At 45.0% G+C, this 24,242-nt stretch overlaps 3 protein-coding genes across 6 annotated transcripts; 2 read left to right on the top strand and 1 right to left on the bottom strand.

Annotated features, from left to right (window-relative positions):
• Positions 1-598: 598 nt before the first annotated feature.
• Positions 599-4,891, top strand: LOC123487407. 2 transcript variants are annotated; one of them, XM_045218648.1, is made up of 4 exons: positions 599-3,329; positions 3,537-3,790; positions 4,133-4,220; positions 4,637-4,891. In XM_045218648.1, the coding sequence occupies exons 1-4, from the start codon at positions 2,009-2,011 to the stop codon at positions 4,819-4,821; spliced, it is 1,848 nt and encodes a 615-aa protein (XP_045074583.1). In that variant the 5' UTR covers positions 599-2,008; the 3' UTR covers positions 4,822-4,891. The 2 variants fall into 2 exon arrangements, with proteins under 2 accessions (XP_045074583.1, XP_045074584.1); XM_045218649.1 differs by having other exon boundaries at positions 2,009-3,329; positions 3,582-3,790.
• Positions 4,892-5,070: 179 nt separating this feature from the next.
• LOC121564124 lies at positions 5,071-9,094 on the bottom strand. The gene is made up of 8 exons (XM_045218647.1): positions 8,892-9,094; positions 8,457-8,782; positions 8,263-8,347; positions 8,044-8,178; positions 7,776-7,933; positions 7,557-7,668; positions 7,414-7,447; positions 5,071-5,110 (listed from the first exon to the last, which is right to left on the bottom strand). The coding sequence occupies exons 1-8, from the start codon at positions 8,938-8,940 to the stop codon at positions 5,071-5,073; spliced, it is 939 nt and encodes a 312-aa protein (XP_045074582.1). The 5' UTR covers positions 8,941-9,094.
• LOC121564123 (2-hydroxyacyl-CoA lyase 1-like) lies at positions 5,727-19,791 on the top strand. 3 transcript variants are annotated; one of them, XM_045218650.1, is made up of 10 exons: positions 5,727-5,963; positions 13,689-13,769; positions 13,929-14,001; positions 14,190-14,211; positions 14,576-14,688; positions 15,295-15,430; positions 15,797-15,875; positions 17,691-17,786; positions 18,848-18,949; positions 19,433-19,791. In XM_045218650.1, exons 4-10 carry the CDS (start codon positions 14,198-14,200, stop codon positions 19,697-19,699), a joined length of 807 nt encoding a protein of 268 aa, XP_045074585.1. In that variant the 5' UTR covers positions 5,727-5,963; positions 13,689-13,769; positions 13,929-14,001; positions 14,190-14,197; the 3' UTR covers positions 19,700-19,791. The 3 variants fall into 3 exon arrangements, with proteins under 3 accessions (XP_045074585.1, XP_045074586.1, XP_045074587.1); XM_045218651.1 differs by having other exon boundaries at positions 5,728-5,963; positions 14,190-14,267; XM_045218652.1 differs by lacking the exon at positions 14,190-14,211 and having other exon boundaries at positions 5,728-5,963.
• Positions 19,792-24,242: the final 4,451 nt, after the last annotated feature.

Below are 24,242 nucleotides of genomic sequence, written 5' to 3' on the forward strand. Positions count from 1 at the left end.
TATCTCAGCAAGTCAACAGTTTGCCCAAGAGATGCTAAGCATGGCGACTTCTAAGATGTATTCCCATGCCATAGAGCATATTGCGCTCGGCCACAAGTCTCCCCTTGAGTTAGAGAGGGAGCTTGAGGCCATCTTGGGTCCTCTGGCTGGACAGGTCATAGTCATCATCATAGATAGCATCATCAAGGCTAAAACCAACGGAGGAAATGAGGGGAGAGCGACCAGCCCCTTGACCTATTTTCTAACTGCCATTTCGGCAGAAATACAAAGCCTAGTGGTTCACAGATCGGCTAGCAGACCATCCACCAGACTGTCCAACAACGACCCACTGCTGAACATTTCCAAGTCGAAGGTCTTAAGATCAGTTCTGCTCAAAATGGCAGAGCTCTTTGGCCAAGGTCCAAGTGAAACCTGTCTAGTTCCACTAGTCCAGAGTCAGTCCAACAACTCCATTTGCGACTGGACTGTGAATGCAGGCACCATTCATCCAAGTACATTTCTGTCCGACAACAGAATGATAGAAGTGTCATCCGATGTTGTGGATCTTGTACTTGAGGTTTTTGGATAACAGGATTTTTGGATAACAGGAACCCGTCAAGGCCACAGAGTGCCTGCTCCCACAACTCAGCTAGTGGAGCAATAGATATGAGAGCTCTTGCTGGGGACTTGGTCAGACAGGTGTCTGTCAAACTCAGCCCGTTTGTCTCTGAGAGTCAACTCTCCACCATGTCCATGACAGATCTGTCATCATCTTTTTCTGACTCCACCTTGAAGCAGTTGTGTTCTCGCTCTGTTGTTGCTCTGGTAACTGCCTGTCAAGCAATCAAAACAGAGCTCGAGAACCAGAGACCTACCAACCTGGCAGCCAGAGACCTACTATCGTCTCTGGTAGAGACCATTGAGGACATGGATATCTCTGACATCCTCCGGGGCCCGTCGGCCATTTTGGAGGTGGCTGCTGTGATAAAGCACCCAGAGATGTCCACCTCGACAATATACAGATCTCTGCTTCTCGACTCATCTCTCGCCTCCTCTAAGATGGTCACTGAGAGCATTATCTTCAACAACCCATGCCCATCAGAGGAGAATGTGAGTATTCAGAAGGAGCTCCCTGCTGATAAAGTTGACATCCTCCATGGTCAACCAGTGGAGGAGTATATTGTCAAAGCTGAGCAATGCATCACTCAGGTCATTCAGGATGCAGCTGTGACATATACTGCTGCGCTGGATAAAACCGACACTTGTGGGAAACTGTCGGAAATCCTATCTGTCCATGTTTCCTCAGAGAATATTGAGGAGGCATCCTCTGATCTCTTTGGTGGAATTATTTCCGACCTGCTTGAGGTATATGAGGTCAATAAGGCCTCCAAGCGTACGAAATCAGGTCGCAAAATGTTCTGGGTGGAAGTGAGTTCAGGTTCCCAGAAGATTTATACCAAAACCCTGGACAAACTAAGGAAGCTGTTCACCTCCCACCATCTCACTGAGGGAAAAAAATACTCCTGTGCAAATCGAGCTTTCTGCAACTGGACTACTTGTAACTGAGGCCACTGTGCAGGAATCTCCTGTAACTGAGGCCACTTTGGCAGTGTCTCCTGTACAGAAGACAGACAGTAAGACCCCTTCTAAGTCCTCAGCCTCAGCCTACCAGCTCACCCTCGACACCTGCACTAAAGGGGTAATCAAACAGGTGATCTCGGTGCTGAGGGTGGACACTTCAAAGGAAAACTGCTCCGCTTCCGTTGGGGAGAGCACGTCAAATTCATCCTTCGACTTCAACCAGAAGTTGGACTCGATAATTTCGAAATTGGAGGACCTCACCATTTCGAGTGATGTGACGTCAGCCGAGATTGCCACACTCACGCGATCTCTTAGTGCAGCCAGCAGAACCTCTAACATTTCTATCCAGAGCTTTCACAGTGCTGAGTTCCGAGCTAAGGCCAAACACATTGTGAATGAGACCATTCTCAGAGCTGCTAGCAAAGCCAGCCATTCTTTGCTACAGAGCATGCCTAGCACCACCTTCTCACACCATGCGGTTTCTACAGCCGAAGATATAGTAAATATTATCATGCAAGACCTTGAAAGTGTATCCCAGTACACTGTGGATGACGCAGACTCCTTCCCACTAGAAGAGAAAAAGCTGGGGTCCCAGCTCAAACCCAGAGTTGTCTTTGACAACTTATTGGATGCTGCTCAAACCATGTACCACAGAGTAAAGGATAGACTGAACATCTTTTTCTCTTTTCCACCAGTGTCAGTCACCACAGCCAAATATGTGCTGGACTCCACCCCTGTGGAGACACTCAGACGTTCTAAGTCCGCTGACACTGCTCTTGTTGAGGACAGGAGCCGCCCTCCGTCTGTGAGAAGTGAGAAGCCTTTGTCAAAAGTCTGTTTGGCTAAAAGGTCTAAAACCCTTCTGTCTTCGAGTGGCTCTTCAACAGACCACCATGTAATTGACACATGCAGTGAGGATGTCACTCTGCCCACCAGGAGTATGTCAGTTGTGAGCAACAACAGTTTGAAGAGAGCCTCTCCTCTCCACGGCAGTGGATTGAGTGAAAGTTGCAAACCTCTTGTGGCTCTAAAAGACGTAACAGTGGCAGTCAGCCAAGAAGGCTTTAGCAAAACTGCAAAGAAGACGCTCAGCTTGATCCTAAATGTGATCAAGTGTAGAGTGGCCAACTCTGAGAGTTCATCTGTTGGGCAGATTGCAAGTGAGGAGTGTCTGATAGCCACTAACATGTTAGACTCTGTACTGGAGAGCCTTGACCAGTTGCCTGACATGAGCGCTGCCGATGAGATCACAAGGACAGAATCCCATACCTCTATCGCAATGGACGAGACAGGTTCACGGTCAATGCTTGTGAGCCAACAAGAAATAAACATATCTGACACCAATATCATAGTGAAAACTATAATGGACACATTGAAGACGGACGACCCAGAGATGACTTCAGCAGAAGAACATCTGGATAGGCTCCTGTCAGTTGAAGCCCTTCAAGGTGCATCTGGCAACCTGATCGCAAAGGTCCATGGTCTCATTCAGGAGATAACCATAAACCGTCAGCTTCAATCCATGGTTGGCCACAGAAGCCTCTCTCAACCAGCGCTGCCTAAACCAGCCCTGAGGAAGCTGTCAAAGGACGATGCCTCAGAGCTCATTTACAACTTTGCCCAGACTTCTGTTAGGAGACTCCTGGGGCAGTGTATGGGAAGGCCTTTGCCACCATCAGCTGAAATGGTTTTGGATCAGGTCATCAAGTTGATGACAGACGTGGTGATGGACAGCCTGACTTATGTGTCCAAGTCTACAATGGAGGATGGTAAGTGAAAGTACCTCTTTTCATCTGCATAGGACTTAATTGTAACATGATGCTCAATACATTGCGTTTTATGGTGTAAAATTCACTGGTTGTGTCCAAAATGGCCAGACCCTATGGGTCCTGGTCAAAAGTAGTGCACTATAAAGTGAAGAGAATGCCATTTGGGATGCAGTGACTGACTTCAATGGCTGCGTCCTCTTCTCCCAGTTATTGTACACAGGTCGGTCACACTAGCGTGCTCTTCTCACTCAGACACCAGCAATGCCACAAGTGACATCACTCATGGTGTTGTAGCTGACCTTAATGCTACTGAGGAATTCCCTGCCAGGAGCCTTAGCCCGGCTGATGTAAAGGCTGACGGCATGGCCCGCCTTCCCTCTGCCAGAGGGGAAGAGACTAAGAAGAACAGGAAGTGGCGTTTCCTACCGAAAATGCATAAGTTTCCAAAGATCATGATTAAGGTAGGGTGCTCTGTGTTTTGAGATTACATCTGTAAGGCAGGGCTGAAATTTACCCTACAGATTCACTACACCCCTATTGTCTCTCAGCATTAGAACAAAACTGTTGTCATTGTCTTTAGGAGGTTGAGTGAGGACGCTGTAATGCAATCCTAATACACATGGGAGAGAGTCAATGGCTATGTCCCAAATGGCACCCTATTCCCTATATAGTGCACTACTTTTTACCAGCGCTCTATGGGCCCTTTTCAAAAGTAGTGCCTTACGTAGCGAATAGGGTGCATTTTGGGATGCACACTCTGTATTTTACACAGGCTCAGTTGTCCTGATGTGTTTTGTCAACAGCTGTTCAAGACAAAAGGGGAACCGAAGAGCCACCCTAAACAGGATGCACTGCCTACCAAACGTCTCAGAGAGACTCATATTTCACAGGGTAAGTGATAAGCATCGATAATGTCATATTGATGTATCACCCTATGACAAGCTTGTTAAAACAGTGACAACAGATACAGGCAGACCGACGGACAGACAGGCAGACGGACAGGCAGGCAGACAGACAGACAGGCAGGCAGGCAGGCAGACGGACAGGCAGACAGACAGACAGACAGACAGACAGACAGACAGACAGACAGACAGACAGACAGACAGGCAGGCAGACGGACAGGCAGGCAGACGGACAGGCAGGCAGGCAGACAGGCAGGCAGACAGACGGACAGGCAGACGGACGGGCAGGCAGACAGACAGACAGGCAGGCAGGCAGACGGACAGGCAGGCAGACGGACAGGCAGGCAGACGGACAGACACAAACACACACATTCATTTTCTGATTATGAAATGTTCTTATGACAGATGCTGAGTGTGAGGTTCCAGAGGTTCCATCCACTTCCCCTCCCAAGGAGGACCTGACAACCACACCGGCCCCTGCTCCCCAGGAGTCCCAGTCCCGTAAACGCCCACTCATAGTCAGGGTGTTACACGCTCTCTCCAGAGCCATCTCCAAACCATTCAGAGGAGCTTCTGGGAAGAAGAATTAGCCAAATGCCTGATTTTATTAATATTATATTTTAATCAGAGCCTTTATTTAATAAAACATTACTGCATTGATTTCTGTCTATAGTAGTCTTCATGTATGTGCAAGATAACGGTAAAGTACTTCAAATCACATAGTCAAAAGTATTCATAGTGAAGTACCGTTTATGATTATTGATTGTGGAAATACACATAATACAGAAAAGTTGTTGTCACATACAAAGACAGACATAAAGGAGAACTCCGTAGACCAGTCACATTCTCAAGCCATAACTAAATCCATGAATGGATCTCCTATAAGATGACAGGAGAACATTTGTAACACTTTCTATGAATCCAGGCTCTGTCGCAGCCGGCGCGACCGGGAGACTCATGGGCGGCGCACAATTGGCCCAGCATCGTCCAGGGTAGGGGAGGGAATGGCCGGCAGGGATGTAGCTCAGTTGATAGAGCATGGCGTTTGCAACGCCAGGGGAGTGGGTTCGTTTCCCACGGGGGGCCAGTAAAAAAAAAATATACATATATATATTTATTCACTAACTGTAAGTCGCTCTGGATAAGAGCGTCTGCTAAATGACAAAAATAAAAAAAAGCCTATATCTATAATGCATACACTCAAGTCATTTACATTTTACATTTTAGTCATTTAGCAGAAGCTCTTATCCAGAGCGACTTACAGTTAGTGAGTGCATAATTTTTAATTTTTTTCATACTGTCATACACTCATAATGACTTAATTGAGTTAAGTGTTAAGTTAAGTGCAGTTATAAACACATAATGAGGGGCTTATTATGTATTTCTTGCAATAAAAAAAGAAAAATGCTACTAGTTTATTAAATATTCATGACTGCTATTGCACGGCTCATGTCCACACTTCTGTACAGTAGGGGGCAGTAATGCACCATAACGTTGGATGCCAACTGTCTATAAACCCCACTGAAGAAGAAAAAGCTACTCATGTAATGCATGCTGGAAAGCAGACAAAAACTAATGATTTGCAAGAGATCTAAACACGATTTATAAGCTACTGAACAACAAGTCCAAGAAAGCATTGCTAACCGCGTTTGCACTTTGAACAGATTTCTCGACAATAATAATGGAAGATGTGACTGGGGCTCAGCTCATTGCAGAGGCACTAAAAGCTCAGGTGAAGTGTGTGCAATTTATATAAAACAGTGTTATACTGTGTAACCGTGTTGCTAAGAATATATTAGTCGCTGATCATGTCCTTGGCAGTGAGAATGTAGCACTACGAGTTGTGAAAGTGTGCCATAGGTCATTGCACTGGTATAGCTAACTATTAATATTGTTGTAGAAAAACATTTAGATGTTTATGTGGAATAGCATATGTTAACATAGTGAGTTTTTGTCCTGGGTCCGCCTGGGTCCTGCAGTCGGTGAAAAGCAATTGCACTGCCTGCATCTCAGAACTGCGGCTGCCTTGATCTCATGAGGTTATCGTTGCCCGCGTGTGCATGACGTCAGAGAAAGTCGGGATCAAGTCGGACACAAATCTAACCAGCATGCATTGGGCGGTGATCGCTGGTAATCGATTCTGCGCAGACCTGGCTCATCTCAAATGGGCCTCTTGTCTATGATCTGTCGGCATGGTTATACTGGCCTGTGGCCTTCTTGGAGGCCTTGATGATATCGGAGGGGGGCTCCCATTTGAAGCAGGGCTCCAGATTGGCCATCTTTATGGTCATTATTGAGGACAGGGTGCCATCCAATGCTAGGCTGTTTCTTCTCTTGGTTTTGTTCAGTCCCACAACTGAAAACACCCTCTCAGCATCTGCGTTTGCATGGGGCAACACCAGGACAAGCTTGGCGACGGCAGCAAGCCTCTCGAATTCTTTGGCTCCTGTCACCTATGGAAAATGCACCAAAACACAATGGAAAAACATACCTTGATTTTTTATTGATTAATACTGTGAATATACTGTAGGTTGATCCATTAACAAAGTTCAGATAAAAACATGCATAATTTGAAACATGCATGACACATATATGCATGCAACAATTTTAAGCAACAGATGTAGCCAAGCCACACCTGCCAAAAGAAAAGACAAAAAAGGAAAAAAAATTACATTATGCTTCCGGGTTGCCATTTCAGCCCAGAAGCTTTCCATTTCAGTTTAGTCCTGCAGGGATATCATTGGCATGGTCTGATAATTTAGAAACTCCTCACCCAGAAGGTCATGCTCCTCTGGCCAATGGTATGGGAGGAGATGGGGAAACCTATTTATGAAAGTAGAGTTACAAGTTGTTACGTTTTAGGTATATAGTCATCAACCAGCAGCAGTTCATACACATCTTTGAGGAGAAGCCACATAAGAATATCTCATGTGCAGTTTAGGAGTGAACACACCTCATCATAAAACACAGGGTATTTTAGCTAAGATGAAAGACAATAATTAGAGAAAAAAAACGAACCTTTCAACAAAGTACAGGACATCTTCGATGTCACTTTCAGCCCTCTGCCGTACATCTACAAATTGTGCGTGCTTGATCAGTGGCTCTTCCAGTGGCAGCTTCTTAAGTGCATAGTCCACAGCACTTGTCAGGAAACACAACACAGCTTCATGGAATGAATCCACCTGCTGTGGTGTGATGTCACCCTCGTCGAGTAATCTGTTAATTTTAGCCCTGGTTGTGAACCCAATACAGCATATCGGTATAATGTACAAGGCTAAATATCACATATCACAGTGTTTGATCATAATAATAGTCAAATACTAACCTGGTAAATGGTTTGCCTTTTCTTCAAAGGCAATTTCACAAGGCTCCTCATGGCACTGCAGAGCTGCTGGAACCATAAACTTGGAACATAGCTTGCGTACGAATTTCACCATCTATAACAGACATTTACAAAAATAGTAGGTGAAACCTGTTTTAGAGGACCCCTGCAGATATCAGCAAGAAACACAGAATGGAAAAAAACTGCAAAATCCAATCCCACCTCATCATGTAACAAAAATATTGATGACTGCTCTCTCTGAAGCAGCAAGTTGAAAGAAGTGAAAGTTGGTACGGTGGCTTGGAAGAACAGCAGGTACACTTCTGTCATGGGGACAGTGAATGTCTGCACAAGTCTCTTGAACCTGGCCTGATTTTCATCTTGAATCAATCAATAAATAACACAAAACAAGAGGTTGTCATTAATACAAGTATGTGACTAACAATCCATGTAGTTGCTGCATAATGAAATTGAAAATTGATGACCATACTAGCAGATTTGTAGTAGCTGGCCAGAGGTTCATACAGCCTCAGGATCCTGGTCACACAACGTTCAAGGCTTAGCCAACGGACCGAGATATGCAGGAGGACCTCCATGTACTCCGCTTCATGGAGCTCACAAAACTCTGTTTTAGACATTAAATCCATATCATATATTTTCTACAGCTCAGCATTTCAGTATTACACTTAATAGTATCAAACATGCATACCTGACAGGTATCCTTTCCGATTTGTGCTACCCTTGAACCAGTAACCGATGTCCACTACCATATCCTCCAAATCAAAACCGGACACCTGCAATGCATAAATCAATCGTAACGCATTCAGTCAATGCACGTAATTAGGATACAAATAAAAAGTTACATGTAAAGATAAATCAGGCCTTAACTCACTTTAAAAAATCTTTAAAAAATCCCACTCCTGCAGCTTTGGCGGTGTTATGTGCCACATGACAAGGACAACCATGAATATAGGTGTTGGGATGCTTCTGGAGCACCCTAGAGGCAATGGGATTACGTGGTCCAATGTTCACAGCTGCATTGTAAACTGAGAGACCAATGCAGTTCTCCCAAGGGATGCCATGCTCCTCTATGGTGGAGTTCATTTTGGTGAAGATCTCACTTGCTGGCCCACATCTCCTCCCACTTGTTGTGCACATATTTAAGAACTGGTGGACAACTTTGCTGCCCATGAAGACCCGGACAGTAAGCGGGTTCATCTTTTCCACTCCTATAATGACAAGTTAGAATCATACAGATGTTCATGTTATTAGATGTTTAAAAATACACAAAGCACATGTTTTGCAGATGAGAAAAATCTCAAATAGTTTGTGAAATACCAGTGTCATTCGACCCATCCGTAACAAGGGTATACGGGGCTTTTTTCATCTCCTTCACAAGCTCCTGTGTGAAATATGGTGCGAGTGCTTCATTGGTAATGCAGGATGACTTAGTCCTGGCACACCTGTACTCCTGCGCTGTCTTCGAATCTCCGAAACATTATTTTAGGAGAGGCCCCAGGTGGTCCGCAAAGGCTAGGGGGACGTTGTGAAGTACCAACCCAGCTGTCATTTTGACCTCAGCCCTTCTTGTCTGTAAGAAATTAAAAATGATTAATCCTCCCAAAAGACCATAGTTTATTTAAAATAGACGCCTGCGATAATAGGGCACAGGTAAAAAACACATTCAGCAACTAAGATCTCAAATTAAGAAAACTGGACTGTACTACACTGAAATACAAACCACAAATTAGTCAAAACTATCAACCATGACTTTACCGTGATCAACTAGAACACAAAACTCTTGACTGAACCTTGACAGAATCATTACACATATCATACCTTAACCTCTTGTGCAGACATACCCCCAACAGATGGAACGGCCATTGCATATTGGGATATTGTGGCTGTGGACAGGAGAGCTCGTTGCTTATCTTGGTGGCCTTTTGCTTTTTATATGGCGCACTACATCTGTCACACCCTGGTGGCAACATGAGTTTTCAATACGGCAGACTGCACACCAGTAGTGCGTGTTGAGGCTCCCTCTGGTAATAAATGGCCATGAAGAGGTCCACTCATTTTTGAAAATGGATCTATATGTTGCTGCTCCAGCCAGAGCACGACTCTTCTGGCCATGCTGTTGGATTGGGGGGGTCTCTTCTTTCTGTCCCTCTGTGTCTTCTTCCATCTGCCCTGTTGGTTGTTCTATTTGTCCTGTCTGTTGCTCCTCTGCATGTGCGTCAATCTGTCCTGTCTGTTGCTCCTCTGTCTGTTGTCCTGTCGTTTCTATCAATCGTTCTGGCTGTTCTGTCAGTGTGTTTGTCTGTCTTTTCTCACTTGGCTGGTTCTTTAAATAAAATAAAAGGTTTCGCTTTTGTCCTGGCAAAGGTCTCTTACGGGACATCTTTGAAACCTTAAACAATTAAAATGGTCATGTTGGTTTAATAACTCTACTCTCAGTTACAAAAACATACCTACTTCTATTGCACACATTTCCTGTATTTGTTAGAAATTGCGTATTTATTTTTATTTTTTATTTTTATTTCACCTTTATTTAACCAGGTAAGCCAGTTGAGAACAAGTTCTCATTTACAACTGCGACCTGGCCAAGATAAAGCCAATCAGTGCGGTAAAAACAACAACACAGAGTTACATATGGGGTAAAACAAAACAAAGTCAAAAATACAACAGAAATAAATATATATACAGTGTGTGCAAATGTAGCAAGTTATGGAGGTAAGGCAATAAATAGGCTATAGTGCAAAATAATTACAATTAGTATTAACACTGGAATGATAGATGTGCAAGAGATGATGTGCAAATAGAGATACTGGGGTACAAATTAGCAAAATAAATAACAATATAGGGATGAGGTAGTTGGGCGGGCTAATTTCAGATGGGCTGTGCACAGGTGCAGTGATCGGTAAGGCGCTCTGACAACGGATGCTTAAAGTTAGTGAGGGAGATAAGTGTCTCCAGCTTCAGAGATTTTTGCAATTTGTTCCAGTCATTGGCAGCAGAGAACTGGAAGGAATGGCGGCCAAAGGAGGTGTTGGCTTTGGGGATGACCAGTGAGATATACCTGCTGGAGCGCATACTACGGGTGGGTGTTGCTATGGTGACCAATGAGCTAAGATAAGGCGGGGAGATAAGGCCTGGAGCCAGTGGGTTTGGCGACGAATATGTAGTGAGGACCAGCCAACAAGAGCGTACAGGTCACAGTGGTGGGTAGTATATGGGGCTTTGGAGACAAAACGGATGGCACTGTGATAGACTACATCCAATTTGCTGAGTAGAGTGTTGGAGGCTATTTTGTAAATGACATCGCCGAAGTCAAGGATCGGTAGGATAGTCAGTTTTACGAGGGCATGTTTGGCAGCATGAGTGAAGGAGGCTTTGTTGCGAAATAGGAAACCGATTCTAGATTTAACTTTGGATTGGAGATTCTTAATGTGAGTCTGGAAGGAGAGTTTATAGTCTAACCAGACACCTAGATATTTGTAGTTGTCCACATACTCTAGGTCAGACCCGTCGAGAGTAGTGATTCTAGTCGGGTGGGCGGGTGCAAGCAGCGTTCGGTTGAAGAGCATGCATTTAGTTTTACTAGTGTTTAAGAGCAGTTGGAGGCTACTGAAGGAGTGTTGTATGGCATTGAAGCTCGTTTGGAGGTTTGTTAACACAGTGTCCAATGAAGGGCCAGATGTATACAAAATGGTGTCGCCTGCGTAGAGGTGGATCTGAGAGTCACCAGCAGCAAGAGCGACGTCATTGATATACACAGAGAAAAGAGTCGGCCCAAGAATTGAACCCTGTGGCACCCCCATAGAGACTGCCATAGGTCCAGACAACATGCCCTCCGATTTGACACATTGAACTCTATCAGAGAAGTAGTTGGTGAACCAGGCGAGGCAGTCGTTTGAGAAACCAAGGCTATTTAGTCCGCCAATAAGAATGCGGTGGTTGACAGAGTCGAAAGCCTTGGCCAGGTCAATGAAAACGGCTGCACAGTACTGTCTATTATCGATCGCGGTTATAATATCGTTTAGGACCTTGAGCGTGGCTGAAGTGCACCCATGACCAGCTCGGAAACCGGATTGCATAGCGTAATTCAAATCTGGTATTGGAATAAGAGAAAACATAATCAAGAGATATTCAATCCAAGCTAAATTTATTATATGCAAAATGTATGTATGATAAGTATGAAGGTTCGTATACGGGCTCACTGAAATACCACGCAGGGCAGACAGAGAACTGATCCATTGTTATGAGTTCTTCTTAAAATACTCTGACAGAGATAGTTCCCGCTCCCTGCTGGCCAATCAGAGTAGAGACTGAGCGTGGTTTAGACTTACTCAGCCAATCCGTTGGCACACCGGCTGGTCCCAGCCCCTTGGCGCTCCACTGTTGCACACTGTTGCCAGGCATAAGTTGTTATAACAACCTGTAGAGTCAGCGCCCATAGACACCGTTCCACTGTACTGTAAGTACCTACGTTCAAGGACGGTTCACAGACAACGGTTCACAGACAACAAAGAGGCAGTGTTCGTATCTGTAAGAAATACAAGTCTTATCTGTAAGAAATACAAGTTTTATCTCATCCTAGCCCCTAACGTTCCTCACATGAATCACAGCTTGTTATGTGAAACAATTCATATCAGTACAGTACAAACCTTTTATGCTTTAATCATTCATGCATTCTTTGTAAGTTAGTCATCCCATCCAGTTATAAGAAAATAGATCTTCTGGCCCTGCTGTTGGATTGGGGGGGTCTCTTCTGTCTGTCCCTCTGTGTCTTCTTCCATCTGCCCTGTTGGTTGTTCTATTTGTCCTGTCTGTTGCTCCTCTGCATGTGCGTCAATCTGTCCTGTCTGTTGCTCCTCTGCTTGTTTGTCAGTCTGTCCTGTCTCCTGCTCTCTCTGTCCTTTGTGTTGCTCCTCTGTCTGTTGTCCTGTCGTTTCTATCAATCGTTCTGGCTGTTCTGTCAGTGTGTTTGTCTGTCTTTTCTCACTTGGCTGGTTCTTTAAATAAAATAAAAGGTTTCGCTTTTGTCCTGGCAAAGGTCTCTTACGGGACATCTTTGAAACCTTAAACAATTAAAATGGTCATGTTGGTTTAATAACTCTAGTCTCAGTTACAAAAACATACCTACTTCTATTGCACACATTTCCTGTATTTATGTTAAATTATTTGGAATACATCTTACCTGTTCGAAATCAGCTGAGTTTACATTCACCACACTAAATCATGTTCACACGCACAAACAAATAATTTATTTCAAGATTTAAAGTTTAAGAGAGTGAGTATTCAATTGGACGACATTTCATTGTTACATACCTAGTCTCAGCTCAGCTTCTTATCAGACTTCTTGAGGTAGTGACCGTTTCTTCTCCTGTTGACTTTCGCGGCAATGGTATCTCTTCTTCTGTCGCTAACTTCGGGGTGCAGCACATATGGTTCATTGGCGCTCATCAGCGCCATCTACCGTCGGGGAGTTTGAAAAAAGGAACGAACGAGTCTCGGCCGATTTTTTTTGCGTGAGAAATTGGATGTGTGGCGTGAGTGCGTGTGAAAACAGGCAAAAACGTGTGTCACACGGCGAAAGCGTGAGAGTTGGCAGCTCTGTGTTAACACCCTTGTTGATGCATGCCAATGTGTGTGTCAATGCAAAGAAAATCTAAACTACATTGTAACAATTCATATACAATTCAGTATGAAAATGTATGCACTCACTAACTGTAAGTCGCTCTGGATAAGAGCGTCTGCTAAATGACTAAAAATGTTTAAAAAAATGTAAATATACTGTATCTACATGTATCTCTCTACAGAATGTAGAATATATGTTTGGAATAGTTGGTGTTCCAGTCATTGAAGTAGCTATGGCAGCTCAAGCCTCAGGAATCAAGTATGTGGGAATGCGCAATGAACAAGCCCTAAGCCACCTTTTTATTACTAAACCAGCTCTCCCCAAATCATGTGATATTAACTACCCTTACATAGACTACAGGAGCGTGTAGTGTGTGAGGGTCAGTTTTTATAGATTTTTTGCATTGCTAATTATGTCTGCCTGTCTGTCTGACCCTTTGTGTGTCTGTCTGCCTGTCTTCCTGTCTTTCCCTCTGTATGTCTGTTCCTCTCCAGTCCAGGTGCATGTCTGGTTGTGTCTGGACCGGGACTCATCCATTCACTTGGTGGAATGGCCAATGCTAACATGAACTGCTGGTATGCTAGAACTCCACAAACAGAAGACCCTACTACTCATGTTCAGTGGCCTTTCAAAAGAAGGGATGCTATCCGCACACTGCAAAAAAATGATCTGAGGACTCCAAACTATCTCAGCTTGTCAGTTGATGTCATTGTGTGATACCTCTCTCTCTGTAGGCCTGTGATTGTTATTGGAGGCTCCTCTGATCAAAACCAAGAGACCACTGGGGCGTTTCAAGAGTTTCCACAGGTACCGATTCAACCATGACATTTCTGACTATTGAACATTAGGGGATGGTATCCCGGGACACAGATTAAGCCTAGTCATGGCCTAAAAAGCAAACTCAATAGAGAATCTCTGTCTGGGTAACTGGCCCTAGCAGTTTAATTGCTGAAAGAGGAAATCATTTGTTATTTGTGGTCCTCTTTCTCTGTCAGGTGGAGGCATGCAGATTGTACAGTAAGTTCTCTGCTAGGTCTAGCAGTCTGGATATGATCTCCTCAGTGGTAGAGAAGGTATACAGTCTACTCTGACTCCCTCTGTGTAGTCCTCTTCATATCATTTGGTATCACCTGAATATTGAATATGTATACCTCTGAATTCACATCACCGTAGTCATTTTTATTTTATTTTGTTATACCTTTTAACGTCTGAAGTGAACCAGAAATTAAATTACTTAGAAAATATAGCACTATATCAAAATATTCTCATCAGAGAATAGCAATATACCTCGATAGACCTTCATGATTTATTTACATATGCAATAAAGTTGCTAGGTAACATGTTTAATGTTTGACCTATTATTTATTATTACCTTTGTCAGAGAGGTGCCCTGTAGTCCACCTCCTCCTGTGAGTATGGCTGACCATATGGCGATCACAGAAGCACTGGCGGTCCTGAAAGGAGCCAAACGGCCTTTACTCATCATTGGCAAAGGTAGGCATTGCTTTTTTAATAGCCAGATAATCTGGGGGAAACAGAACTAAAATCTTGCATAATTGCGTCAGATACTTGGTTAAGGTCTGGGGAGATGTTAAGAGAAAGATACTAACGCCACTTGCGAAGTCTCCACCCCCCTAAACGGAAACTCTCTGCAAGTTTCAGGCAAGTTTATGGGCCAAATGTCCCCTCCCGTTCTGAAATTGAAAAGATGCGAGCACCTGCGAAATCGGGATTTGTCCAAATGATTAGTGGTGAAAAATCAGCGTACCGGAACAAAGTTGTCACATCCCAGTCTGTTGACAGACGCTACTTCCAGTTATGTTACGTGCGTCTGTCCAGGAGAGATCAACAGCCAGCTGAGACGCACTGTAACACATATAGCACTGTACCACGGTTCAGTTGAAAACTGGGCCACGTTCAGTCGACAAATGTTGTTGACATGATTTCTCATTCTACCTGTCCGAGAGGCACGTTCGTTCTACATGCTATATTTCTATCTGAACGTTGCACAACGTTTTGCTCAGCTGAATGCATCCCAGTTGTGAAGGCCAGTCTGTTGAAATCCATGTGGCAGTGCCCTCTGTCTGTGTCCCTCTGCAGGTGCAGCCCATGGAAGAGCAGAGGGTGCTCTGAGGGAGCTGGTGGAGGGGTGTGACCTGCCCTTCCTGCCCACCCCCATGGGTAAAGGGGTGCTGCCTGACAATCACCCCAACTGTGTTGCTGCTGCCCGCTCCAGGTCAGCCTCTCCTTCTCTCAGCTGGCATCATATTCATGTACAGACCATTGACTGTATTAGTAGGACCAAGAATTTCCCTGACCATTTGAACGGACCAGGAAACTCCTGAAATCCCTATCTATAACTAGTCTCTCCTGGCCAGGTCATGTCAATGTAAACTGGTGTCAATCAAACAACTACACTACTCCTATAACTAGCCTCTTTTCATTACATTTTGTTTTGTCCCTGCTCTCCTCCTCCTCTCTTCCTATCCTCCTCCTCCTCTCTTCCTCCTCCTCCTCTCTTCCTATCCTCCTCCTCCTCTCTTCCTCCTCCTCCTCCTCTCTTCCTATCCTCCTGGTTCTATGGTCTTGGTGGGGACTGCAGAGCTCTGCTCCAGTCTGATGTTGTGGTGCCTACTTGGTGCCAGACTCAACTGGATCCTGCACTTTGGCCTTCCCCCCAGGTTTGACCCCCAAGTAAAGGTCATCCAGCTAGGTCAAAGGTCACCAGTAGGGTTTCTTTTTTTTCCTTCTTTTTTTCGGATTCCAGATTTTCTGCTTATTCCGTTCTGATTTCTGGAATCTTCCAACAGGGATTTCTGGGAATTTTGGGAAAGTAACTGTAATTTTGCAACCCTAGTCACAGGTCATTTCATAGTGAACTACAGTTCATTGTAACCAGGTATAAAGGTATTTGACTCAGTCTATTGGATTTAGTCTATCAATTAGATAGCTTCTCTATAAGTATTTGTAAGTCTTTGTGGTCTCTCCAAATAATGTCATGGCTGTCTTAGTTCTGTACAGTACATCTATATTTAAGCAATAAGGCCCGAGGGGGTGTGGTATATGGCCAATATACCACGTCTAGGGGCTGTTCTTAAGCACGATGTAACGCGGAGTGCCTCGATACAGCCCTTAGCAGTGGTATATTGGCCATATACCACAAACCCCAGAGGTGCCTTATTGCTATTATAAACTGGTTACCAACGTAATTCGAACAGTCAAAATACATTTCAAATCAAATCAAATCAAATTTTATTGGCCACATGCGCCGAAATACAACAGGTGCAGACATTACAGTGAAATGCTTACTTACAGCCCTTAACCAACAGTGCATGTATTTTTAACAAAAAAGTAAAAATAAAACAACAACAAAAAAAGTGTTGAGAAAAAAAGAGCAGAAGTAAAATAAAAGAACAGTAGGGAGGCTATATATACAGGGGGGTACCGGTGCAGAGTCAATGTGCGGGGGCACCGGCTAGTTGAGGTAGTTGAAGTAATATGTACATGTGGGTAGAGTTAAAGTGACTATGCATAAATAATTAACAGAGTAGCAGCAGCGTAAAAGGATGGGGTGGGGGGGCAGTGCAAATAGTCCGGGTAGCCATGATTAGCTGTTCAGGAGTCTTAAGGCTTGGGGGTAGAAGCTGTTGAGAAGTCTTTTGGACCTAGACTTGGCACTCCGGTACCGCTTGCCGTGCGGTAGCAGAGAGAACAGTCTATGACTAGGGTGGCTGGAGTCTTTGACAATTCTGAGGGCCTTCCTCTGACACCGCCTGGTATAGAGGTCCTGGATGGCAGGAAACTTGGCCCCAGTGATGTACTGGGCCGTACGCACTACCCTCTGTAGTGCCTTGCGGTCGGAGGCCAAGCAGTTGCCATACCAGGCGGTGATGCAACCAGTCAGGATGCTCTCGGTGGTGCAGCTGTATAATTTTTTGAGGATCTGAGGACCCATGCCAAATCTTTTCAATCTCCTGAGGGGGAATAGGCTTTGTCGTGCCCTCTTCACGACTGTCTTGGTGTGTTTGGACCATGATAGTTCGTTGGTGATGTGGACCCCAAGGAACTTGAAGCTCTCAACCTGTTCCACTACAGCCCCGTCGATGAGAATGGGGGCGTGCTCAGTCCTCTTTTTTTTTTCCTGTAGTCCACAATCATCTCCTTTGTCTTGGTCACGTTGAGGGAGAGGTTGTTATCCTGGCACCACACGGCCAGGTCTCTGACCTCCTCCCTCAACGTGACCCATGTTATGCGGTCAGATATACCACAGCTTTCAGCCAATCAGCATTCAGGGCTCGAGTCACCCGGTTTATAAAAGGGAACGTGTGTGTGTCAGCCTTAGCATTATGTGGGGGTGCCTGGTTATTTCTGTTGTGTTTAGCTTGAGGTTTGGCCACTCCTCCAGCTGCTGTTACATGTGTCACGCACGGCGCTCTTCCTGTCGTGTCGTTGCTAGTATGTTGTAGTAACGTTCCACATACGTTATTTATGTCAAGGTCAATGTCAAGGTTGATCTGTGTGCTGAGGAGATGGGGAACAACGTGCAACCTGCTGCTGCTCTCCTGGGGGACATCAATACTATTGTCAAGCAGGTAACACAACACAGTCCTGGGGGACATCAATACTATTGTCAAGCAGGTAACACAACTCAGTCCTGGGGGACATCAATACTATTGTCAAGCAGGTAACACAACACAGTCCTGGGGGACATCAATACTATTGTCAAGCAGGTAACACAACTCAGTCCTGGGGGACATCAATACTATTGTCAAGCAGGTAACACAACACAGTCCTGGGGGACATCAATACTATTGTCAAGCAGGTAACACAACTCAGTCCTGGGGGACATCAATACTATTGTCAAGCAAGTAACACAACTCAGTCTTGGGGGACATCAATACTATTGTCAAGCAGGTAACACAACTCAGTCCTGGGGGACATCAATACTATTGTCAAGCAGGTAACACAACTCAGTCCTGGGGACATCAATACTATTGTCAAGCAGGTAACACAACTCAGTCCTGGGGGACATCAATGCTATTGTCAAGCAGGTAACACAACTCAGTCCTGGGGGACATCAATACTATTGTCAAGCAGGTAACAAAACTCAGTCCTGGGGGAAATCAGTGCTATTGTCAAGCAGGTAACACAACACAGTCCTGGGGACATCAATACTATTGTCAAGCCTGTAACACAACTCAGTCCTGGGGGACATCAATGCTATTGTCAAGCAGGTAACACAACTCAGTCCTGGGGGACATCAATACTATTGTCAAGCAGGTAACACAACTCAGTCCTGGGGGAAATCAGTGCTATTGTCAAGCAGATAACACAACACAGGCATCTAATATCTGCCCTATATCTGCATATTCTTTTTTTAAGAAACAAGCATTGATTGTCCTGCAGCACAGCAATGTGAGTTATTATATGGATTATAATTAATGGACATTTATGTAAGGGTTGATAGGGAAAATGATGTCTGACATTTCTAAGAGTACAAACTTCAGAAGCCTTTTTAAACCTCAAATACACTACACGTTTTAAATGTCCTGCATTGCAGGAAAGTTCTCCTGCAACAAGGTGATCAAATTAAGATCCTACATCTGTACTTGATTCAGTTTGTTTAGTTTCTACTCCTCATCTTTACGTTCAGCTCCTGGAGTACGTTCACAAAGATGGCTGGAGGTATCCAGCTGATACAGAATTGTGGACCACGTTGAAAGAGAAGATGGTTGCTATGACAAAGGTGACAAAGGTGTGTTGGTGTGTCCGTCTGTGACCTGTGACCTAAGCAAGTTAGATTCTGCCTTTGTGTCTGTATTACTGACTCTTTGTTATCTGTGAAATAACTTGACTTAAATCCAACAGGTAGAATACATTATGGTACAGATGTAGTATTGCACTTAAATCCAACAGGTAGAATACATTATGGTACAGATGTAGTATTGCACTTAAATCCAACAGGTAGAATACATTATGGTACAGATGTAGTATTGCACTTAAATCCAACAGGTAGAATACATTATGGTACAGATGTAGTATTGCACTTAAATCCAACAGGTAGAATACATTATGGTACAGATGTAGTATTGCTCTTAAATCCAACAGGTAGAAGACATTATGGTACAGATGTATTCTGAGTCTTGTCATAGGCATGTATGATCCCGTCCGGTCAGGTCCAACAACTTTGCTGTTTGGGTACCTACCACCCCTGATTTGATTGTGTTTCTCTCTCCAGGCGTTAGCTCTACAGTCGACAACACCCATGAACTACTACCAAGTGTTCCACCACATCTCCCAGCTGCTGCCCCACGACTGTGTCATCGTGAGTGAGGGGGCCAACACCATGGACATCGGGCGCACCATGTTGAACAACTACCTTCCTCGACACAGGCAAGGCATGCCGCCTCACACAGAGATCAAAGGTCAAATCCGCCAAGTATCCTGTGCCTTTGCCCTGAAGACAAGTAGGAATGAGTTGGGATCTGTTGATAGTTCTGCCTGAGAAGACTTCTCAATGGAGTGCTGCCTGACAGGCTGACTGGATGACTTCTCAATGTAGTGCTGCCTGACAGGCTGACTGGATGACTTCTCAATTTAGTGCTGCCTGAGAGGCTGACTAAATTACTTCTCAATGTAGTGCTGCCTGACAGGCTGACTAAATTACTTCTCAATGTAGTGCTGCCTGACAGGCTGACTGGACAACTTCTCAATGTAGTGCTGCCTGACAGGCTGACTAAATTACTTCTCAATGTAGTGCTGCCTGACAGGCTGACTAAATAACTTTTCAATGTAGTGCTGCCTGACAGGCTGACTAGATGGCCTAGTTACAGTATGTAGCCTAGTTGCAGTATGTAGCCTAGTTGCAGTATGTAGCCTAGTTGCAGTATGTAGCCTAGTTGCAGGATGTAGCCTAGTTGCAGTATGTAGCCTAGTTGCAGTATGTAGCCTAGTTGCAGTATGTAGCCTAGTTGCAGTATGTAGCCTAGTTGCTGTATGTAGCCTAGTTGCAGTATGTAGCCTAGTTGCAGTATGTAGCCTAGTTGCTGTATGTAGCCTAGTTGCAGGATGTAGCCTAGTTGCAGTATGTAGCCTAGTTGCAGTATGTAGCCTAGTTGCAGTATGTAGCCTAGTTGCAGGATGTAGCCTAGTTGCAGGATGTAGCCTAGTTGCAGGATGTAGCCTAGTTGCAGGATGTAGCCTAGTTGCAGGATGTAGCCTAGTTGCAGTATGTAGCCTAGTTGCAGGATGTAGCCTAGTTGCAGGATGTAGCCTAGTTGCAGGATGTAGCCTAGTTGCAGGATGTAGCCTAGTTGCTGTACGTAGCCTAGTTGCTGTACGTAGCCTAGTTGCTGTACGTAGCCTAGTTGCAGTACGTAGCCTAGTTGCAGGACGTAGCCTAGTTGCAGGATGTAGCCTAGTTGCAGGATGTAGCCTAGTTGCAGGACGTAGCCTAGTTGCTGTACGTAGCCTAGTTGCTGTACGTAGCCTAGTTGCTGTACGTAGCCTAGTTGCTGTACGTAGCCTAGTTGCAGTACGTAGCCTAGTTGCAGTACGTAGCCTAGTTGCAGTACGTAGCCTAGTTGCAGGATGTAGCCTAGTTGCAGGATGTAGCCTAGTTGCAGGATGTAGCCTAGTTGCAGGATGTAGCCTAGTTGCAGGATGTAGCCTAGTTGCAGTACGTAGCCTAGTTGCAGTACGTAGCCTAGTTGCAGTACGTAGCCTAGTTGCAGAACGTAGCCTAGTTGCAGTACGTAGCCTAGTTGCAGGATGTAGCCTAGTTGCAGGATGTAGCCTAGTTGCAGGATGTAGCCTAGTTGCAGGATGTAGCCTAGTTGCAGGATGTAGCCTAGTTGCAGTACGTAGCCTAGTTGCAGTACGTAGCCTAGTTGCAGTACGTAGCCTTGTTGCAGGATGTAGCCTAGTTGCAGTATGTAGCCTAGTTGCTGTATGTAGCCTAGTTGCAGTATGTAGCCTAGTTGCAGTATGTAGCCTAGTTGCTGTATGTAGCCTAGTTACAGTACGTAGCCTAGTTGCTGTACGTAGCCTAGTTGCTGTACGTAGCCTAGTTGCAGTATGTAGCCTAGTTGCAGTATGTAGCATAGTTGCAGGATGTAGCCTAGTTGCAGGATGTAGCCTAGTTGCAGGATGTAGCCTAGTTGCAGGATGTAGCCTAGTTGCAGTATGGCCTAGTTGCAGGATGTAGCCTAGTTGCAGGATGTAGCCTAGTTGCAGGATGTAGCCTAGTTGCAGGATGTAGCCTAGTTGCAGGATGTAGCCTAGTTGCAGTACGTAGCCTAGTTGCAGTACGTAGCCTAGTTGCAGTACGTAGCCTAGTTGCTGGACGTAGCCTAGTTGCAGTATGTAGCCTAGTTGCAGGATGTAGCCTAGTTGCAGGACGTAGCCTAGTTGCAGGATGTAGCCTAGTTGCAGGATGTAGCCTAGTTGCAGGATGTAGCCTAGTTGCTGTATGTAGCCTAGTTGCAGTATAGGCTAGTTGCAGTATGTAGCCTAGTTGCAGTATGTAGCCTAGTTGCAGTATGTAGCCTAGTTGCAGTATAGGCTAGTTGCAGGATGTAGCCTAGTTGCAGGATGTAGCCTAGTTGCAGGATGTAGCCTAGTTGCAGGATGTAGTCTAGTTGCAGTACGTAGTCTAGTTGCAGTACGTAGCCTAGTTGCAGTACGTAGCCTAGTTGCTGTACGTAGCCTAGTTGCAGTACGTAGCCTAGTTGCAGTACGTAACCTAGTTGCAGTACGTAGCCTAGTTGCAGTATGTAGCCTAGTTGCAGTATGTAGCCTAGTTGCAGGATGTAGCCTAGTTGCTGGATGTAGCCTAGTTGCTGGATGTAGCCTAGTTGCAGGATGTAGCCTAGTTGCAGGATGTAGCCTAGTTGCAGTACGTAGCCTAGTTGCAGTACGTAGCCTAGTTGCAGTACGTAGCCTAGTTGCAGTACGTAGCCTAGTTGCAGTACGTAGCCTAGTTGCAGTATGTAGCCTAGTTGCTGTATGTAGCCTAGTTGCAGTATAGGCTAGTTGCAGTATGTAGCCTAGTTGCAGTATGTAGCCTAGTTGCAGTATGTAGCCTAGTTGCAGTATAGGCTAGTTGCAGGATGTAGCCTAGTTGCAGGATGTAGCCTAGTTGCAGGATGTAGCCTAGTTGCAGGATGTAGTCTAGTTGCAGTACGTAGTCTAGTTGCAGTACGTAGCCTAGTTGCTGTACGTAGCCTAGTTGCAGTACGTAGCCTAGTTGCAGTATTTAGCCTAGTTGCAGTATGTAGCCTAGTTGCTGGATGTAGCCTAGTTGCAGGATGTAGCCTAGTTGCTGGATGTAGCCTAGTTGCAGGATGTAGCCTAGTTGCAGGATGTAGCCTAGTTGCAGGATGTAGCCTAGTTGCAGGATGTAGCCTAGTTGCAGTACGTAGCCTAGTTGCAGTACGTAGCCTAGTTGCAGTACGTAGCCTAGTTGCAGTACGTAGCCTAGTTGCTGTACGTAGCCTAGTTGCAGTACGTAGCCTAGTTGCAGTACGTAGCCTAGTTGCAGTACGTAGCCTAGTTGCAGGATGTAGCCTAGTTGCAGGATGTAGCCTAGTTGCAGTATGTAGCCTAGTTGCAGTATGTAGCCTAGTTGCAGTACGTAGCCTAGTTGCTGTACGTAGCCTAGTTGCAGGATGTAGCCTAGTTGCAGTATGTAGCCTAGTTGCAGTATGTAGCCTAGTTGCAGTATGTAGCCTAGTTGCAGTATGTAGCCTAGTTGCAGTATGTAGCCTAGTTGCAGTATGTAGCCTAGTTGCAGTACGTAGCCTAGTTGCAGGATGTAGCCTAGTTGCAGGATGTAGCCTAGTTGCAGTATGTAGCCTAGTTGCAGTATGTAGCCTAGTTGCAGTATGTAGCCTAGTTGCTGTATGTAGCCTAGTTGCAGTATGTAGCCTAGTTGCAGTACGTAGCCTAGTTGCAGGATGTAGCCTAGTTGCAGGATGTAGCCTAGTTGCAGTATGTAGCCTAGTTGCAGTATGTAGCCTAGTTGCTGTATGTAGCCTAGTTGCAGTATGTAGCCTAGTTGCAGTACGTAGCCTAGTTGCAGGATGTAGCCTAGTTGCAGGATGTAGCCTAGTTGCAGTATGTAGCCTAGTTGCAGTATGTAGCCTAGTTGCAGTATGTAGCCTAGTTGCAGTATGTAGCCTAGTTGCAGTATGTAGCCTAGTTGCAGTATGTAGCCTAGTTGCAGTATGTAGCCTAGTTGCAGTATGTAGCCTAGTTGCAGTATGTAGCCTAGTTACAGTATGTAGCCTAGTTGCAGTATGTAGCCTAGTTGCAGTATGTAGCCTAGTTGCAGTATGTAGCCTAGTTGCTGTATGTAGCCTAGTTGCAGTATGTAGCCTAGTTGCAGTATGTAGCCTAGTTGCAGTATGTAGCCTAGTTGCAGTATGTAGCCTAGTTGCAGTATGTAGCCTAGTTGCAGGATGTAGCCTAGTTGCAGTATGTAGCCTAGTTGCAGTATGTAGCCTAGTTGCAGTATGTAGCCTAGTTGCAGTATGTAGCCTAGTTGCAGTATGTAGCCTAGTTGCAGTATAGGCTAGTTAGAGCCATAAATATCCAGCTGCCAGCTGAATTATCCAAGCCATAAGAATGTATTGCTAAACTAGTACGATTTAAAATCAAATGTATTCCTGTATCCATACTAGCTGAATATGAAATGGCTATAACACTTCTTTGCTCTTCCCTACAGGACAATGAGAAGCGGACACTGTTGCATGCAGCTGCCTATCTAGGAGATGCAGAAATTCTAGAGCTTCTCATACTATCAGGTAAGGTTATCATTGATGAGATGGATTACGCTACGACTCATGTCCGTCGGGCTTTGACTTCTGTTTTGATGCTGGTTGTGTTTGAATGTGAATGTTTCCCTCGTACTTAGCCCCATTCAGATCTTATGTGCAGCTGATGTGTTTAAGAGGTCATTTTAATGAAGGCCGTTGACAGCTGAAACGTCCCTATTTTAACTTGATAAGTGAAGCATCCAGATTTTAACTGTGAGCGACAGTCAAACC

Source organism: Coregonus clupeaformis, unplaced genomic scaffold, assembly GCF_020615455.1.
Source record: "Coregonus clupeaformis isolate EN_2021a unplaced genomic scaffold, ASM2061545v1 scaf1703, whole genome shotgun sequence".
NCBI lineage: Eukaryota > Metazoa > Chordata > Actinopteri > Salmoniformes > Salmonidae > Coregonus > Coregonus clupeaformis.

What these genes read in the sequence shown, in the direction of transcription:
- LOC123487407 (XM_045218648.1), top strand. Translation starts at nt 2,009, where the DNA reads ATGCCTAGCACCACCTTCTCACACCATGCGGTTTCTACAGCCGAAGAT. An exon ending in CAAGTCTACAATGGAGGATG is followed by an intron (nt 3,330 to 3,536) that starts GTAAGTGAAAGT and finishes CTCTTCTCCCAG; the next exon opens with TTATTGTACACAGGTCGGTC. An exon ending in AGAGACTCATATTTCACAGG is followed by an intron (nt 4,221 to 4,636) that starts GTAAGTGATAAG and finishes TTCTTATGACAG; the next exon opens with ATGCTGAGTGTGAGGTTCCA.
- LOC121564124 (XM_045218647.1), bottom strand. Translation starts at nt 8,940, where the DNA reads ATGAAAAAAGCCCCGTATACCCTTGTTACGGATGGGTCGAATGACACT. An exon ending in CAGCTACTACAAATCTGCTA is followed by an intron (nt 7,934 to 8,043) that starts GTATGGTCATCA and finishes GATTGATTCAAG; the next exon opens with ATGAAAATCAGGCCAGGTTC. An exon ending in TATTTTTGTTACATGATGAG is followed by an intron (nt 7,669 to 7,775) that starts GTGGGATTGGAT and finishes TGTCTGTTATAG; the next exon opens with ATGGTGAAATTCGTACGCAA.
- LOC121564123 (XM_045218650.1), top strand. An exon ending in TCAATACTATTGTCAAGCAG is followed by an intron (nt 17,787 to 18,847) that starts GTAACACAACAC and finishes CTTTACGTTCAG; the next exon opens with CTCCTGGAGTACGTTCACAA. An exon ending in CTATGACAAAGGTGACAAAG is followed by an intron (nt 18,950 to 19,432) that starts GTGTGTTGGTGT and finishes TTCTCTCTCCAG; the next exon opens with GCGTTAGCTCTACAGTCGAC.